This window comes from Camelus dromedarius, chromosome 19, assembly GCF_036321535.1.
Source record: "Camelus dromedarius isolate mCamDro1 chromosome 19, mCamDro1.pat, whole genome shotgun sequence".
NCBI classification, from domain to species: Eukaryota; Metazoa; Chordata; class Mammalia; order Artiodactyla; family Camelidae; genus Camelus; species Camelus dromedarius.
The window spans coordinates 8,300,708-8,319,133 of record NC_087454.1 but is presented as its reverse complement, the minus strand read 5'-3'; the positions used below and the strand labels follow the sequence as shown (position 1 = coordinate 8,319,133).

At 44.3% G+C, this 18,426-nt stretch overlaps 1 protein-coding gene across 5 annotated transcripts in view; it reads right to left on the bottom strand.

Moving 5' to 3' along the window:
• The window catches only part of PHACTR1 (phosphatase and actin regulator 1), a 442,313-nt gene that overhangs the window by 192,900 nt on the left and 230,987 nt on the right, over nt 1-18,426 (bottom strand). The window contains exon 1 of one of the 5 annotated variants that reach the window (XM_031435186.2): nt 15,295-15,559. The exons of the other annotated variants lie outside the window; for them this stretch is intronic. Within the exon in view, the coding sequence (XP_031291046.1) occupies nt 15,295-15,544 (250 nt within the window). The 5' untranslated portion in view covers nt 15,545-15,559. Of the gene's footprint in view, nt 1-15,294; nt 15,560-18,426 lie in introns of those variants that run through there. 5 annotated transcript variants of the gene reach the window in all.

Below are 18,426 nucleotides of genomic sequence, written 5' to 3'. Positions count from 1 at the left end.
CCCAGGTAAGCAGGAGAAAAACAGGTACACAGACAGCAGAGAGGCTTTCCCTGCACTACGCCCAGGGGCCTGGGAGTCCAGGGAAGGGATATCTCCTCCTGGGCCAACCAAGGCCTCAAAAGGAAGACGACATCTGAAAAGCCGTTTCTCTTTTTAAGACAAAGGTCTCCATGATAATGAATTAAACAACAGAATTAGGTTTGATTTGTTCAGTAAGTAGAACTATCATTCAGACATGGAATGACAGAGCGAAAAGTAAGTTACAAGCTCAGCCCCTTTATTTCATAGTTGGGAAAACCAAACAGCAGGTAAGCGTCCCCAGTGATGACAGAAGATGACATCGCCCAAATGCCCAGCACCTGCGAGTACATAACACCCTCCAGAAGCTGCATAGCTGGGTACTTAAGGGCATGACTGTGAAGCCAGATTTGGATTAAGCTTAAACTTCTCTGAGCCTTGGTTTCCTCATCTGCAAAATGAGATTGCCTTCCGAGGTCATGGTGAGTAATACGTGAATGCATATACAGAAAGTGCAAAGAGCTGCCCCTGGCTGATAGTACGTAAGAGTGTGCGCTTCTATGAAAATTAAAAATGAGGCCTGGAAATGAACTAAAACTCCAATCTTTAAATGAGCCCACATTCCACCCTGACCTTCCATTACACCTATGCCCTTTCCACTGGGGGGATGGCCATTCTAGGCTTTTGTCTTAGATGCTATGGAATAACCTCCTCTTCAGCCTTTATTTCCTATCGTCAAGACACTCTGACACCTCTTTCCACTCCAATCCTATTGTCACTCCCCTCGGCCCAGCACTGATCGTCCAATCTCTATCACTTGATCTTGCTCGGCGCCCCCCCGCCCCTCCAGCCCACCTGCAACCAATTCCTCGTGCCTGCTGCCTGCCCCTCCTTGCTCCTGTTCCTGTGAATCCTCCTATGTGGGATTTCTTCCTCCCTGACTTCTGCCAATCTAAACCAGTCCCTTCGCAAACACCCTCCTCCTGGGATTTAGTCCGCGTACTCGCTTGCTTTGGTGAACTCATGGATGCCACTACCCACTCTGGCCTTTAATCAGTGATTCTCAAGCCCAGGGGTGATTTTTGTCCCCAGGGGGCACTTGGCACTGCCTGGAGACATTTTTGGTGGTCACAAGTGGAAGATGGGTGTATTAATCATGTTTTTTATTTTCTGTATTTTATGATACTCTGACATCCTGGGGCCTGGAGAGACTGCCCCTCCCAGAGCTAGCTAACTCCTAGAGATAGTAAACAACTTGCCTGCCAGCATACTTTTCCTCTGTAAACCAAGCAATCCAAAGCCTGTACTTCTGACCTCCTCCCGTGTCTAACTCTCATACACCAAGCAGTTCCTCTGCTCTACATCACCCCGGGGCAGGGTACTGAACAATTAGAAACCACCTCTGCAGCCCTGAGCCCCTCTGCCTCCAGACCAACCGTGGTACTTCCCCACAGGGCCCTGCGTGGTGTGGTGTGCCCCTCCCTTTTAGGAACTGTAATAAACTCTTCTTTCAAAGACACTTGTCTCCGTGTTTGTCCCCTTACCATACTTGAGTAAAACAAGTCCCAGGAACACTTTAAGATCGTAGGTGCTACTAGCATTTAGTGGATAAGGCCAGGGACGCACAGAACACCACTCCTAACCCCAACAAACAAGCACCTAGTCCAAAATGTCAGCAGTCTGGAGGCTGAGAAACACTGGCCTACATCAGATCGCAGGTCTCTGGAGGCCCCAGCCCTGCCATATGGTTCCGTCACATAGCCTGACTAGGGAAACAGAAGATGCACCTAATTCTTAGATTAACTGAAGCAAAGATACAATAAATATGAGAGTCTGATTTGCATCGATTGCCCTTTTAACCAAAAATCACTCAATAAACATGTTTCGCAAAAGTGCAAGTATTTCTTCTCAGTTACCAAGTAAAGTTCAGTGCCATCAGCTTCTGGTCAGAAAGAAAAATTCATCAGCGAACCTCAGGGTTCCGTGTGCGGTTCTGTACTTCTCACAAGCGGGAAACGTTCCATCCATGCAGTTCTTTCCATGGGAGGCTTCTACAGCAGTACCTTTTTCTCTAGGGTGTTCATTCATCATCTGGGACTCTCTCTTACCCTGCCCACCACCCCATCCCACCTCCAGCCCCCACCCCCCAAAAAACCCCACTGTGTGTGATAAAATAAGTTTGGGTAAAGAAGTATCTACACCCCATTTTTGAAGTTTCACTATGCCCATGGGCACACCAAGGGCTCAGGGGTCAACTTAACTTTAAGCTCAGTTTTTCAAATTAGTTTGCTCTTGAAATATTTCACACACTATTACCAACTTATGGAGCATGTGTCAGGTGGGACATGTTTTGGAAAACATGTCACTAAAGTTGACAAAAATTTCAACACTGAACTTTGGAACGTGAGTTTTCAAAGTTTCTCACACTGCAATCAGAGCTGCTCTGGGTCGCTACACAGCAGAGAAGCAGGGCACAGCCCCTGTAACCGTCAGACGCCTTTGGCAGGAGGACTGGTGCTTCTGCAGGTCTCTGTTGGCACAGCCCAGACCCTGGAATTTGGGCAGACCATACTTCCAAATGGCATGGAAGAGCTTGTCTTTTCCGACTTACTACCCTGGAATGGTTCTAACAGTACAGACTGCAATGCATGTAGACACCAGGCAGAAAATTAGTATTTTCCCACAAGCAGTAAGGCTAATTTAAGCTTTTGCATGTTGGGGAGGAGCAAAAGAACCAACAAAATATGACCCTTCCTGTCTGTAAGGAAGCAAAGGGAGGGAGTAAATTAAGAGTAAAGGTGAAGGTACAAAGTACCCGGATTTACAAAGTACCACTTTCTGACGAGTCCACAGTCCACTCTAACATCTTTTATCCCTAAGTCACACACACATTTGTGCATTTAAAAAATGGTGTGATACTTATGGATTTAGCTGGATAGCAGAGGACTGAATTCTGAAGAGGATCTGTACTCCCTAGGGGACCTGGGCCCACCCACTCTGGCTTAAGTCCGAGCAGCCTTTGTCTTTTGGGCAAGGCGCCTGGGTCTCTCACACAGCCTTCAGGAGACTGCGCTTCAGAGCTGGCCACAGCTCTGTGACCTGTGTCTGAACAGGGCTCAGCTGGGTATAGCGGGGAGGCCACGCGCAGCCAGAAGCAGATGGCGGAGTCGTCCGTTCACCGAGCTCAGGGGCTCCCTCTCCTCTTTCACCTTGAGAGGAAGCATCTCTCATCTTCCCAGCCCTGCAAGTCACACAGCCCACCCCGGTCTCCATCCTTCCACCATCACCGTGAACAGAGAGGAGAACGCGAGGAACTCAGTTCCTTCAACCCTTTGGAATGTGGAAGCCAGTACAAACAGATTGAAAAGCACAAAACCCACTGTGTTTTCTATTTTTGAAAGATTTCCAGAAGCTTCCTGAATATTCTGGAAAAAACAAGTATGAGCCTCCTCTCCTTCATCCCCTTCCGCAAGAAGGGAAACAGAGGCTGAGACTAAGTGATCTGCCTGAGGCCAGTTTGTGCCAAGGCTACTGGCACCGAGACCGAGAAGCCCGACTCCCAGAGGATGCTTTGTTTTCCTAAACCTCCCCTGGAGGCTGCTAATTCCTTCTCTCTGGTAAACACTGCCAGGAACTGCACTCCTAGGATTTTGCAATAAAAATAAGCTGTGTTTGCTTTCTAAAAGCATGGTGGGAATCCTCCCAGTTAAATCTTAACTTTAATTTAGGCCATGACATTTTCAAAGTAAATTTGTGCCATTTCATTCATGGTGACTTACGTACTTTAAACTAGTAACACACACAGACCCATCCATCATACTTATGGTTAAGTGCGAAGTGTCATTTCTGTTTGGTCCTCAACACTTGCCTATAAATCCAATGGTGAATTTCAACAATGTTCCATCAACAATGTTAAGAAAGAAGCAAGACGGACAATATGCCTGATCCAACTTGATTTTGAGCAGTTGCTTTTTTTAAAAGAGGTGATTATTAATGTTGGTATGAGATTAACCATTCCTCTTGAAATAATTTGAACCTAGAATCGTTAGGTTACTACCCATTTATACATGATGCAAAGCACATCTTCAGCCAATATACACATTTTCCCCAAAATTAACTCTAGCCTGCGGTATACCCAAACACATACACGCAAAAACCTATTAACTTATTTGGTTAAATCTTATTCATGTCACAAACTGCTCTATTGGAAGTTTCATCATCTTCATAGGGTAAAAATTTGGGATATAATGTCCCATTATAAGCTGACACTTGTATTTTAGAAATACAATAATCATGGTTTATATATGGGAGTCTTCTAAGGTACTTGTAAGTTTCCTCTTCCAAAGAGTAACTCTCATCTTTGGTTATATCTCTTGTCTTTTATTCCTTGAATATAGATACTCCTTTCTCTATGTCTTCCCTCTTCTGCCTTCTAGAAAAACTTGAGAAAAATTAACCTAGGCACATGGTCCAATGACTACCACACTCACCAGTACTCCGAGCTGTTCCTGTTGTCTTAGCACAAGAAACCTGTGTTCACATTCATGCTTCCACCTCAAAGACCGGGGCGAGGATGGGGAGGGCCCAGCAGCCCATCATTTCCACTTCCACTGCAAAGGGCTTTCAGCTGCAAATATTAAAATCTGTTCCTCTGAATTCAGTTTTACTTTGGGTAGTGGTGTTCTGACCACAGGCTGCCTAACAGTGCATGAATAATTCATATCATGGCTAGCTGGAAGCTGCAGCGAACTGTTCATTCTGGACATGAAAACATTAGAGCTTTGGGCAAGCAAAAAGGTTCACTATGTGTTCATCTGGGGGATGATAAGCCCCCGTCTGTGACTTGTTTGGTTTTTTTAAGTGAGCTGGCAAAAGGACCCATCAATCAGTGCGTTACTGAAATTTGGGGAGGGTCATTCCTGAATGCATGGCAGACCCATCACGGTGCCCACAGCCAAGACCTGTTCTAGAGACATCTTCTCATTAGGTGGAGTAGCCCAGCTTATCAGACAACGAAGTTTCCAAACATATAAACATAACCTGCACTATCTGCTGCCATAAACAGACTTTAAGTTTCTCAAGAAATCAGCCAATTCTGGTACATGCCCAGCCTGTCAGTGACGGATGGTCGCTAACTGTGTGGCAGATTTCACTCCTCACTTGGTGCCAGGAAATCCTGGTGCCAGCTCTTACTGGGAACACCTTCAGAATCTGGAGGCCTCACTACAATGCAGATCTCCATAATAATTCCAACCAACCAGCGATTGAGTCCATAGGCTGTTACTCCCCTTTTAAAGTTTATTTCCTATTACCTCAATTCAATCAGGCTTTGCACTTCTTTTCTTGCTTGCTCCTCTGTCTTTCCACTTATAACCTTGGAGCACTGTTTTAAGAAGGTCGCATCAGAAGCAGCTGGTGCTTCACTGAAGACCACGGTTGTACTTGAAATAACACAAGGACTAAGCTAAGAGGGGAAGGGGAGCAGAAGGTTACAGTCCTAAAAATTAAAGTTAAAGAATGGGAAATTTTTTCCCCCTCCCAAGAGTCCTTGCTGAGGTTCCAGCTTGTTCAGAAGATAATTATTTGAGTTTACAATTACATTGTGGGTTGCAAAATAATTACTGGGAAGGCACAGCTCCATGTGCCAAAACAGCAGAGGCGACCGTTCTAAAGTTCACACCGAAACAATAACAGAGGCAAGAAGGTTAGCTCTTCAGTGGGGATTAGAAATCCATCCCCTTTGTCACATGCACCAGCCTGAAGCCCACATAAAGGTCAGGGTGGGGGTGGGGACAGCAAAGCTACTCCACCAACCCTCCTTCGAAGAGTTGTTTCTTGTCAGGTTGATTTTAATTTTAAATCTGTCCCTCTGCGTACACTAGGACATCAAGGAGCCTTTTAAAGAGACTAAAACTGCAGTTCTGGTGATTCTGTGATCGGAATCCCTGTCAATTCTAAGATTAGATGTAGTGCCAGGATGGTTCAGCAGCCGCATCTCCTAATTATAGGAGCTGTGATCTATCAGGGTTGGGAGGATTTTGTTTGATAAGGGCTAGAGAGTAAATATTTTAGGGTTTGCGGGTCTCTCGGGCAGCCCCTCAACTCTGCTGTTTCAATGCAAAAGCCACCATGGACAGTACGTAAATGATTGTGCTTGGCTGTGTTCCAACAAAATGTTATTTATGGACACTGACATCTGAATTTCATGCAAGTGTCTTGTGTCACAAAGTATTCTTCTTTTGATTTCGGTTAGCCATTTGTAATTGTAAAAAACATTCTCAACTACAAAACCAGGTGGAGGACTTACAGACCACAGCTTACGAACTCCTGCTCTAGACGGGTTTTAGGCATCTCAACATCTTCAGGGAAGAGAAGTAAATTTATCTCACAGGTGGAAGACACTCAAGACAGAGGTAACTCAAGAGTGGGCAGAGGGCACCAGTGGTCCCTGAGGCTTCCTCATTCTAACCAAACACACTCTACCACATCATGTCCCCTTTCACTTTTTAATGAATTGACAGTTTGCTTTCAGTGTTCCTTTCTGCCTGAATTTTCCTTGAAGGAATTACTTTCACATTTAATCAACGCCTTTAAGAAGTTAAATCTTATTGGCCAAAGCAACTAATCTCTTCTTAGAGGGTCATATCTCAGAAGCAGCCAGTCCTGGCTGCACAGGTAAAACTGGAGAGACAGCCCAGGTACAGCAGCATCAGCAGGTGACACGGAGGAAGCCAGGCCCACTGACCCACCGTTTCCTCTTCTCTAAAATGGTCACAACACTATTTCAAACCTTAAAAGGTTGTTCTGATGATTACAACGAAATAATAGGTGCAAATTATAAAGTGTAATATATTTATGTCTAGGTTTTCTGAACTTATTGGCTTTCTTAAATGGACTGAATACTTGCTCTTTGACCACCAATTGATAACCTTCTCACTTTCTCTCTTAATCCTTCAGGGTGGCTATAATCCAGAACACAGATAACAACAAGCACTGGAAAGATGGAGAGAAATGAACTTTATCTTCATTGCTGCTGGGAATGTACAATGGTGCAGCCATTTTGGAAAAAAGCCTAGCGGTTCCTCAAGTGGCCAGACATGGTGTTACCCTATGATCCGGCAACTGCACCCCTAGGTGTGCACCCAAGAGAAATGAGAACACACATCTACACTAAAACTTGTACATGAATGCTCAAAGGAGTATTACTCATACTAGCCAAAAAAAAAAAAAAAATGGAAATGACACAGACTGATTAGTGGATAAGCAAAATGTGTCATACCCCTACAATGATTCAGCGATAAAAAGAAATAAAGTACTGCTATGCCTTCCAGTGTGGATGAACTGTGAAAACGTTATGGTAAGTGAAAGAAGTCAACCATACAGAACCACACGGTGCCTGATCCCCCTTATGTGAAGTGTCCAGAATAGGGAAGCCTGTAGAAGCAAGACATAGATTAGTGGTTGCTCAGGTCTAGGAGAGATAAGAGGAGTGGAGGGATAGACTAAGGGGAGTGAGGTTTCTTTTGGGGGGTAATGAAAATGTTCTAACACTGATTGTGGTGATGGATGTACAACTCTGAATATATTAAAAGTCATCAAATTTATATACTATAAATAGGTGAACTGTATGGTGTGTGAACTACATCTCAATAAAGCCACTAAAACTCCAATGACATTTTTCACAGAAATTAAAAAAAAAAAATCCTAAAACTTGTATGGAACCACAAACAGCTAAAGCAATCTTGAGAAAGAAAAGCCAAGCTGGAGGCACCACACTTCCTGATTTAAAGTGTATTACAAAGCTATAGTAATCAAAACAGTACAGTACTGGCATAAAAACAGACACACAGATCAATGGAATATAACACAGAGCCAAGAAATAAACCCATGCACACATGGTCAATTACTTTATGACAAAGTAGCCAAGAATATACAATGAGGAAAGGCCAATCTCTTTGATAATTGGAAAACTGGAGAGCTGTATGCAAAAGAATGAAACTGGACCCCTATTTTACAAACTACACAAAAATCAACTAAAAGTGGGTTAAAGTCTTAAATATAAGTCCTGAAACCAAAAAACTCCTAGAAGAAAACATAAGGGGTAAGGTCCCTCTATTGCATTGCATAGGTTTTGGCAATGATTTTTTAAACTTGCATCAAAAGCAAAAACAAAACACACACACACACACACACACACACACACACAAAGCAAAAACAAGTGGGACTACATCAAACTAAAAAGATTTCACAAAGCAAGGAAAACTATTAACAAAATGAAAATGCAATCTATGAAATGGGAGAAAATATTTGCATCATATATCATATCATATATATGCTCAGGGATTAATACCCAAAATATATACTCAGCATATATAAAGAACTCATACAACTCAATAGCAAAAAAACCCCAAAACCAAAAAACCCCAAGGAATCCAATTAAAAAATGGGCAGAGGATCTGAACAGACATTTTCCCAAAGATTTCAAATGGCCAACAGGTGCATGAAAAGGTACTTAACATCACTAATCAGGGAAATGCAAATCCAAACTACAATGAGATCTCACCTCACACCTATTAAAATGGCTATTATAAAAAAGACAAGAAATAAGTACTGGCGAGGATATGGAGTAAAGGGAGCCCTTGTGCACTGCTGGTGCGAATGTAAATTGGTGCAGCCACTATGGAAGAAAAGAATGGAGGGTCTTCAAAAAATTAAAAATAGAACTACCATATGATCCAGTAATCCCACTTCTGGGTATATGTCCAAAGAAATGAAAAAAAGGGGATATTGATGAGATATCCTCATTCCATTATTCACTGTTGCATTATTCACAATAGCCAAGACATGGAAACAACCTAAGTGTCCATCAACAAGTCAATGAATAGATTGGAACTGTCCCATGAGAAAGAAGGAAATCTTGCCATCCGTGACAGCATGGATGGACCTTGAGCACATTACACTAAGTGAAATAAGCTAGACAAGTAAAGACAAATACCACATGGTGTCACTTACATATGGAAACAAAAAGTCAAACTCAGAAACAGAATAGGAAAGTGGTAACTGGGTTGCAGGGGAAATAGGGAAACGCTGGTAAAAAGATACAAACTTTCAGCCATAAAATGAATTCGTTCTGAGGATCTAAAGTTCATGATGACTACCACTGATAACACTGTGTCGAATTACTGAAATTTGCTGAGAGAGTAGAACTTAAATGTTCTTATACACAAAAAGGTAAAGATGAGAGGTACTGGATGTGTTCATTAACTTGATGGAAGGAATCCGTTCACAATGTATACATATATCAAGTCACCACATCTTACACTTTAAATATCTTACAAATTTTTTCGTCAATTATGCCTCAAAGTTGAAATTTAAAAAAACAAATTTAAGCTGTTAAAAAAAATCCTCCAGGGCATCTTGCATCTCAACCTAGACCAAGTCCCAACTCCTCCACGTGGTAACCAAGGCCCTTCATGATTGACCTCTACCTATTTCTCCAGGCTCCTTCCTCGTCATTCCCAAGCCTGTATGTTCTACCCCAGTCATCCCAAACAACTGGCCGTGCAGTCGCTTTAATAAATGAATAGAGTTACTGAATAGATCAAAAGTTAATATATATATTCAAATGTTGACCACATTTTTAAATGCCTATTATCTGTGCACTCTTCTAGACACTGGCGATACAGCAGTGAAGACGAGAGACGAGAGACCTCTGTCCTGAGTAGTTTACACCTGATGCCCCCTGTGGGCCTCCTGACCTTTCTCTCCACCTGCTCTTCATCCTGCCGGAGTGACTCTCCCTCAGGCGGCTCTGCCAGCCTAATCCTATGCATCTTCCCTGATGACCTCACTGGTCTCTCTCAAGACGATAGAGTCCCCACCCGTGTCTGGAGGATCCTGAGCCTGCCTCTACGTAGCAACGTCCCTCACTTGACTGAATTTCTCAAAGGCCAGGAACTCATCCTGATCTCTCTATTTGTACATCACGCTCACTACAGGTACCGACGCTTGCTACGTGAGGTCACAATGCTTGTTACACCTGCCTCTCACACACTTTAAAAACGTCTGTGCATGTGTTTGTCTACCTGTGCTACGTTATAATGTCTCTGAGGGTAAAGACCATTCTATCTTACTGACTTTTATATTTCCAGTGCTTACCCTGATACATAAAAATGCTTCACAAATATATTGTTGGGAAAAAGAAGGAATTGCCCCAACATATGTTTCCAGACTACCTCACGACATTTTCCACATTCCACTAATTCTACCTGTGGAACTTCTCTCCTCTCCCAAACAAGCTGTTAAATCTCTTTTCAGTTAAATCGGTTGCAGTTAAATGTGATTTTTTTTCTCCTTACCAAAATGCCCTTTCCTCTTCATCTAAGAAAACTCCTCCATTAGGTCCTAGTCCAAATATCACCTCCTCTGGGAAGCCCTCCTGCCTTACTCACACAGTTAATGGCCTCCTCCAATAATGTAGCAGTTTACTTTCCTGCTGCTCTAAGGTCCCGACTTCAGAGACAACAACTGGTTGTTGTACCTGTTGGCACCTGAGGGGGCCCTACACACACAAGCTGCTAATTTTATAAATGAACGTTAACAGAATCAATCAATAGCTCAGTTATGTGAGTGCAGCCTGCCCTCTGTATCTGCAGATACACAAGCCACAGATGCAGAAGGTGGACTGTAGTCATTGCACTAGGCCATTTTACATAAGGAACTTGAGCATCCCTGGACTTTGGTACAAAGTGCCTTGAACCAACCCCCTGCAGATACTGAGGGATGTCTGTACATGATACTTTAATAGAATTTTAAGAGTGCAACTGCATTAGAATTCCCCAGTTCTTTACAGCCCCTCCTAACACCCCACTAAGCCCTTCTTCACCTCTTCACTACTGTCTGAGCACATGCCTTTCTTTTCAGGGTTCCACACAACCGTTACTCTCTGCCCAAGTTAGAGCCTTTAGATACATATGCATATCATTTTACCTAGGAAGAAAAGATTATGATTGCTAAAACTCTAAAATCACCACAACCAAATACTTTTGACATAACATAATGTTGAAGGAGCTCCTCCCCGATCTCACTTTTACTTTGTTTTTATTAGAAATACACGTTTTCACCATTAAATACTGAGTAGAACTGGTGTTTTCATCTTGGACCCAACCTAGGGACGTTTAATTACAGAAGAGACCGAGGAGTACAGTATAGCAGCAGGAAAAACCCAAGACAGAACTGGACTTGGCAGTAACAATACAGAGGCTAGTACTCACAGCTCATACTTCTCAAGCACTTTCTCTTGCCAGGTATCATGCTAAGTGCTTCAAACCAAGTATCTCTTTTCATCCTCACAACTCCATGCAATAGATAATATCACGGTATCCTAGAGCCATTCAGCCAGCAAGTGGAGGAGCCGTTATTTGAGGACAGTGAGATTCCAGGATCCAGCCCTAGACTGGATCTAAAGGCTACTACTACTAAAGGCTTCTTCCTCCATCAAGAGACAGGCTCTGTTGGCAGCCCTGGCACCCAATGGCGGTTGAATTTTGGAGGGCTGTTCACCTAATCTTTATGCTCTTCAGTTTTCTCACCTGCAAAATGAAGGATCTGACCCACAGAAACGCACAAGGCTTTCTTTTCTAAAAAGGCTGTCTTGCGGAATGAAGCAAGTCAAAGCAACAGAAGTATAATCACAAACTGTTTTTGTTCTAAAAGATACTGGAATCCATTAGAAAACATGTCAAATATTTCTAATCCCAAAAACAAAAGTTGGAAATGTGTCTAGTGAGTCAACAGATTAGCCAATTTGTATATGAATACTTGAAGAACAGAAATCATATTTAGTGAAATGAAGACAATCTTGAAATATTGATTAACCCCATGTAAAAGGCACTGAGTAGCAGCTGTAATCGACACGTCCTATTTCTGACACGTCCTATTTCTAACTATTTACTTTGATTACTTTTTAAATAGGCCATTATAAGATAGAGGCTTCAAAATATTTCTAAAAATTGTTTTTAAAATGTCTTATTCCTATTAAAATTACTTGAAATTATATCTTAATATATAATTATTAGTGACGTTATAATTCCTACAATAATTTCTCACTACTAATAGGCTCAAAAGGAATTCAAATGAGAATGGGAAATACATATGAAATTATATATGGAAATATCTTGTCTTGAAGAGATTTCTCCCTAGTTGATTTTTAACTATTTGTAAATTAAGTCATGTTCCCCTTTGACTTCCAATGTAAGTTCAGTGATAATGAAGTTATGGTTCTTGTAGTTTTACAATGTACATAACTTCTATCTACTTAGCTAAAAATTTCTTCTCATCTATTCCTACCAATGCCAGCCTCTCTATCAAGTAAGGCAGACAAAATTAAATGTACTAGGAAACTGAACAATTTCTTCTACTTCTGTATCTTAATAAACCTGGCTTATCAAGACTACACATGTATGTAACACAGACACACACACACACATCACAGTTCTTTCTACATTTGGTATAGGTATCATATAAAAAAATCAACTTGATGGCATAGTGAAAAGCTCTTTAGTTTTAAATACAGACAAGGATTTCAATCTTTGTTCTACTTTTACAATGGGGCCTTTACAATGAAGTGCTATATAAGCTGTTTCCTCATCTGAAAATGGCTTGTTATTGAACCAAAACAACAAAGATGAAGGAAACACAAACTGTCTTTGGCCTTTAATGGTGAACTGCATTCTATGATTTTTAAAAGTTATTTTCTATTAAAAAATAAAGTCAGCAAAACATCTTTAGAACTAGTTAGTGGACATCAGGAACGTTGGGAAACAAGAACCACTCGAGTAAAATGACAAGTGTTAAAATGCAGTTTTACATTTTATATATGTTCATCTAGCCAGGGAAATTTTTCCTCTTAAAATTTATTCTCTATCAGCCAAATACTCTTAGTTATATATGTTGTCTTTAGGCTGAAAGTTATTAAAATCTACTTTCAGCATGTTTAAACATGTTTTGTGTAAATGTATTTTATATATGAAGAAATTAAGAATGAGACTCAGGGAACAACGCCTCTAAAATTTTCCTTGTGTAAAATTTCAAGTGAAGGCTTTCCAGTTGGACCAGAATTTTCCTTGGTTGCTACTAAATGGCCCCCTTGGTGCTGAATGAGAAAATTAACACATTTACAGTACTGAACACAACGCAGGTATGCCCCACCATAAGAAATGTCCTCCTCCATGGGGCCCAACCAAATCTGTCGGCATTACTACAATCTTTACTACACACTTCCTTTAATAGCTGGCTCTCCTGGCATACAGCAAAGATGACTCAAACTGAAAACAGCTTCTTGAGAACTTAGCTAACAGAACACCCACTCATGACAAACTATCTTTCAAGGTCAATCCTTGCAAAAAGTGAAATTTATTTGAACTTCCTTTCCTTTCTCAGTGGGCAGTGCTGCTTTGGCCTTTGGTAGTAAAAGTAGAAGGGTTAAAGCTCCTGACCTCATTTGATTTCAGCGACTAAAGGAGAGCACCACCCACTGGAAGGCAGGATGAGTGGGTGTAGAATTCAGCGAAAGTTAGACACCACAATGTGAGGTCTCCCCTACACAAGAATCCTTTAAAATTAAAGGCTTTAGTCATTCCAGGTGATATGTGACCATCTATAGGTAGCTCCTTAAGATATTCTGGGGGGTTTGAGTCTGTATAGATGGTGCATATTGTAAGCAGCAGCACTGTGTTAATAAGTATACACATCCTTGAGTGTAGATACAGAACTTTCCTGACTGTAGCAACATTCAGCGGTCCTAATTTAAATAAACCCCAAGGTTGTGGAAGTAACCCATTTGAGAAGCAATCCAGTCAACGGAGAGATTTAATAAATATTCTAGCCTGCATCTCATTCTCTGTTACATTAAGTAAGTCTGGCTTTGGATTATCCCGTGAATCCATTTATATTCCATAGGAGTCATCAGCTTATAAACTAACCAAAGGACCAAACACATGCGGTGTGTGCTGCTCACAGGAGGCTATCCTCCCCCAAACCTAACAGGAGCTGCCTTCCTGCGTTCTGTGCGCCTGCCTTCCTCCTGTATGGTGGCAGTTTTCCTCTTGGATGCCTAGTACCATCCTGCACAGCCTCTCCTGCAGTTTAATCAAAGAAAAGTATAATTACGCTAGCAAGACTCTAATTTTGAAAAGACATTAGCCAAGCCACAGTCACTTCATTAAGCTGCACTTTGGAGGCCAGCAAGGAACCAGAGGGAGTGTAAGTAACGTGTATCCTTCCAAAGGGAACAAGCGAACCCTGCCTGGTTGACAGGAAAATCTGCCTGCCCAAGCAGGTGTGAGTGGTCAAGCAAGTCAATGAGCTTCAGGCTGGCCAGTAGCTAATGCTCTCCCTGCAAAATCTGCTGCCTAAAACTTTTCTGAGACCTTCAGTGGCCCTCCAGAGTCTGCTGTGAGCTGCTTCGGAACCGCCTATTGGATCCTGTGAAATGCACCGCCACCCAGGCGCGTCCACATCTGCAGAAGCTTCCGCCCGGTTCTTTCTGCCCAGTCTCTGGCAGCCCGGCACCCTTTCACCGCCCTGCTTCAGCTCGGATTCGGTGGGGGAAACTCTTGCTCGCACAAACACAAGGCTCACCTGGAAGAAGCCGCTGCCCGCCCCCTCCCCCACCTCCCACGTTTTGGCCATTAGGCATCCTTCCAAAAGGGGCCAGCAGCGGCACTCCAAAAATCACGGCCATGTTTTACTCTGAACGGACATCATTCAGCAACTCCACAAGTCTCTGGGGCGCTGGGCGCTGTGGCCGAGGCCAAACCACCTCTCCAAAGTGAATTCACCCGAAGCCCACATCTGTAACACAGCCCAACAAAGCTTATATCCTATCATAACGAAAGGATGGGAGAACAGCTAAGAAGCCCAGAAAGCTAAGAAAGCGAGTGTAACCATCTTTTTAAAGCTAATAATGTTGCCCCGGACAAATCCCCTTAAATCCCCACCTTTTCAAGAGAAAAATCCCCGAGTTGCCCCTTTAACTGTTTCAAACCCCTCTTTGCGGGGAGCATTTACATCTATGGTCTATATACGGATGCGGTACGAGTTTGGCTCCGGGCAGCACTCTGCAAAGTGCCGGGCGAGCGTCACGCTTGGGTCAAGGGCGGCTGTCCCCGCAGTTCTCCAGGCAGAGACGCCGGCGGTGCCCCTAAACTGAGGACCAGCAGAACCATCTCCCCGCCTCCCGCGCTCGCCGCCGCCCCGACGCGCCCCGGCCCTTACCGTCCCGGGCGTCCTCCCCCCGACTGCAGTTGCTGCATATGTGTTTGATCTCCTTGCCTAGTTGACAGTGGATCACAAAGGACACGTTGTTGTTGTTGGGGGCGGGCTCCTTCAGGGGCTTCATCCTCAGCAAATAAAAAGCTTTCTTTTTGGGTCTCTGGGCGCTCGCGCCTGGCACCGCGCCCTCCCTGCAGCACCGCGAGCGGAGCGCAAACCTCCCCGGCTCCGCGGCGCGCGTGGGCTCCGCCATCCGGCCCCCGGGCGCCCCGGGCCGGGCGCTGCTCCGGGCCCCACGCGCTGCCGCTCGCGCCCCGCCGCCTGGCCAGCATGCCCCCGCCACGCCCCGCACCCGCGTCTCTCCAGCCACGCGACCGCGGCGGGGCGGGTCAGGGGAAGGCGCCGAAGGGGTCTTGACCTCGCTGACCTCCCCGCCGGAGCCAATCCGGATCCCGCGGCCGGAGGAGGGTTTCCGGAAGGCGCTCCTCGGTCCCACCTGAGCCGCTCCACGCCCACCCCTGGCGCGGCCTCACGTGCGCATCCTCCCCTGGCAGCCCCACCCCTCCGTACGTCTCAGCACCAGCGATTCGAGCCTGCCGGTTTTGCAGCTACCTTCACTCTCTCGAGCTCCAGAGACGCCAGCCTCCCCCTCCCCCTTTTCCTGAAGCCTCACGCTGCCAATTGAAAGCAAGATGTACCCCACAGAAGGTGGCTGCTCTGGGAGCTCTCGGGGTGCAAGCGCCTCTCCGGGGCCAGAACAAATTACTGTTCTCCGGTGGATCCAACCCACAGCCCTGACTTTAACTGGAGTCGACAACCTGTTACAACATAATTGATGTTTTCACGTTCAGTAGAAATTCCCCGGCCTGAAGGGGGCCTTACACCAGTGTCAGTAAAACTTAGAGCGAACAGGAACAAAAAAAGGCTACTTTTATCAACCCTCAGAAACGACAACTTGCAACTTTGGGATCCCAGCTAATTTGGCTGAAGCTTCCCCAGCTGTTTTAGCACAGTGAATAAGATTTAGCAAGGCCAATTACATCAATCGAGATTTCTAAAGAACAGTGTCTTTAAGATGGCAAATCCATGGCTTAGTAATAAAAGCAGCTATAAATTACCATGCCATTGTTTGTTCTACTTTTTTTTTTTTTTTTCAAAAGGATACTGTATCTACGTAATAATCCTGACTCCGGTATTGTGAATACTGCGTCACCTTTTAGAGAGCTAAGGCTTTGAGAAGCCTCATAACATAACCGCCTTGTGTGCTTATTCTGAAAACAGACTTTTGCGACCCCTCACCCCCCGCCCTGAGATTCTGGTTTAGTAGGTCAGGATAAGGCCCAGGAATCTATAGTTTTAACAAGCTCCCCAGGTGATCTTGATGCAAAGCATAAGTGGGGAAAGAGGTGTTTACAGCCGGGTTTAACTGGTCTGACTCCAAGCTCTATTATTCACTCAACACCCCATTCCCTGTGAGCCACAACCTTTGTCCTCTTTTCCTGAAACATTTTCTATTAAAGGATGCACTATCACCACCGATTGTTTCCAGGAACTTCTACAAAGTGAATTTATTTCACATAATACCCCGTGGCTGACATTTCCACCGTTGCTCTCTCCTCCTGGGCAAACTCTACATGTCCAGCTCACCTTCTATGGAAAAGACTCAACTACCTACTGGGGATCTTAAATTACTGTGTTATCATGTGCTTCTGATCACCCCAATTCTCCCACTCGCTCATTTATATTACTTCTCATCTGCAAAGCGTTCTGCCTAAATCAGCACATTTTGAGCTTCATTTGCATTCTGTAGTGAGGAATGCCAGGTGTCCAGCTGCCATGGCCTGCTCTAGAAGGAGATGTCAGGGAATCCTAGCGTTGGAGTTGTGCTCTCTTTAATTACATCACAATCAAGTCTCTTTCCCCATGCCCATCGGGGGCCTTCAGGGACCCCCTCCCTTCTCACCTGGATGACCAGCCAAACCACAGTAAATCTCACTGCTTCTGCTCATGTCAGATTCACTTGGTCCCTGACTAATCATAAGCCTTATCTTGGAGATGGCCAAGGATTCATTGGCTCTTCTAGTGGAGTGTAAGGGGGAATTTATTGCTTTGTGTTAGGGCAAATATTTGTTATTCTCTTTTTCAAATCCTAGATCCCTCTCCCAAACTGTATCACCACCTAACTACCTTCCGAAAAGGAAAAAAAATTTTTTTTCTTAAATGAATTTCTGAAAAATTGCAAACCTTTTCCACCTTACCCTCTGCCCACAGATCAGAACAGCAGACCTGCATACACCCTGCATGGTCTTGTCAAAACAACAGAGCCCGCAGCAACCTTTCTTCACTGGCTGAATACTAAACCAGACCTAAGAGCTCAGGTGTCTCTACTTTAGTTGGCCACGTGACGTTGTAGCATAGAGAACACTGACACGGCCATCAGCTGAGTCTCAAATATTAACAGGGATGCCCCGCAGTTGTGGGAGCTCTTTATTCAAGTTCAGTGTATAGAAGCCTAACGTGTAGCTCAGAGAGCTGTTCTCTTGTTTGGTGGTTCACCTTCCTAAACAGTCTTCCCTGAGTTTGCAGCTTCTGAATGTGTCGGCCAGGATGGTATCCACCAGCCACATGTGGCTATTTACTTTAAGTTAATGCAAATTAAATGAAATTAAATTTCAGTGCCTCAGCTGCACCAGCCACAGAGTCACATGTACGTGGCGGCTACTGTGCCAGACAGGGCAGGTGGCAGGACGTTCCCGCTGTCATTGCTGCAAGCACTATTAGGCCTTGCTGCCCTTAGAAGACGCAGTCAAGCACCTACCACTGAGCTACACCCCGGGCTGAATTCAGAAGCTGAGAAGCAGTCTTCTGTTGTCACAAGGGCAGGTGCATGGAGAGGGGGCCAGGATGGAAGGTAACTTAGTGCTGGCAGCATTTTGGAAGAAGATGGCTGTGTCTGGTGGCTTCTGACACCCCCTTTCCTCTGACCCTCAGCAGCCGTCAGAACAGGGATGCACACAGGTCTCGTGTTTTTTCTTGGCCCTGCTCTGTGCCCTGAATGCTACCTCACTGAAGCCTTCTTCCAATACCCATTACTCTAATGTCCCTGTAACTCCCGGTGCCAAGACGTGTCCTATA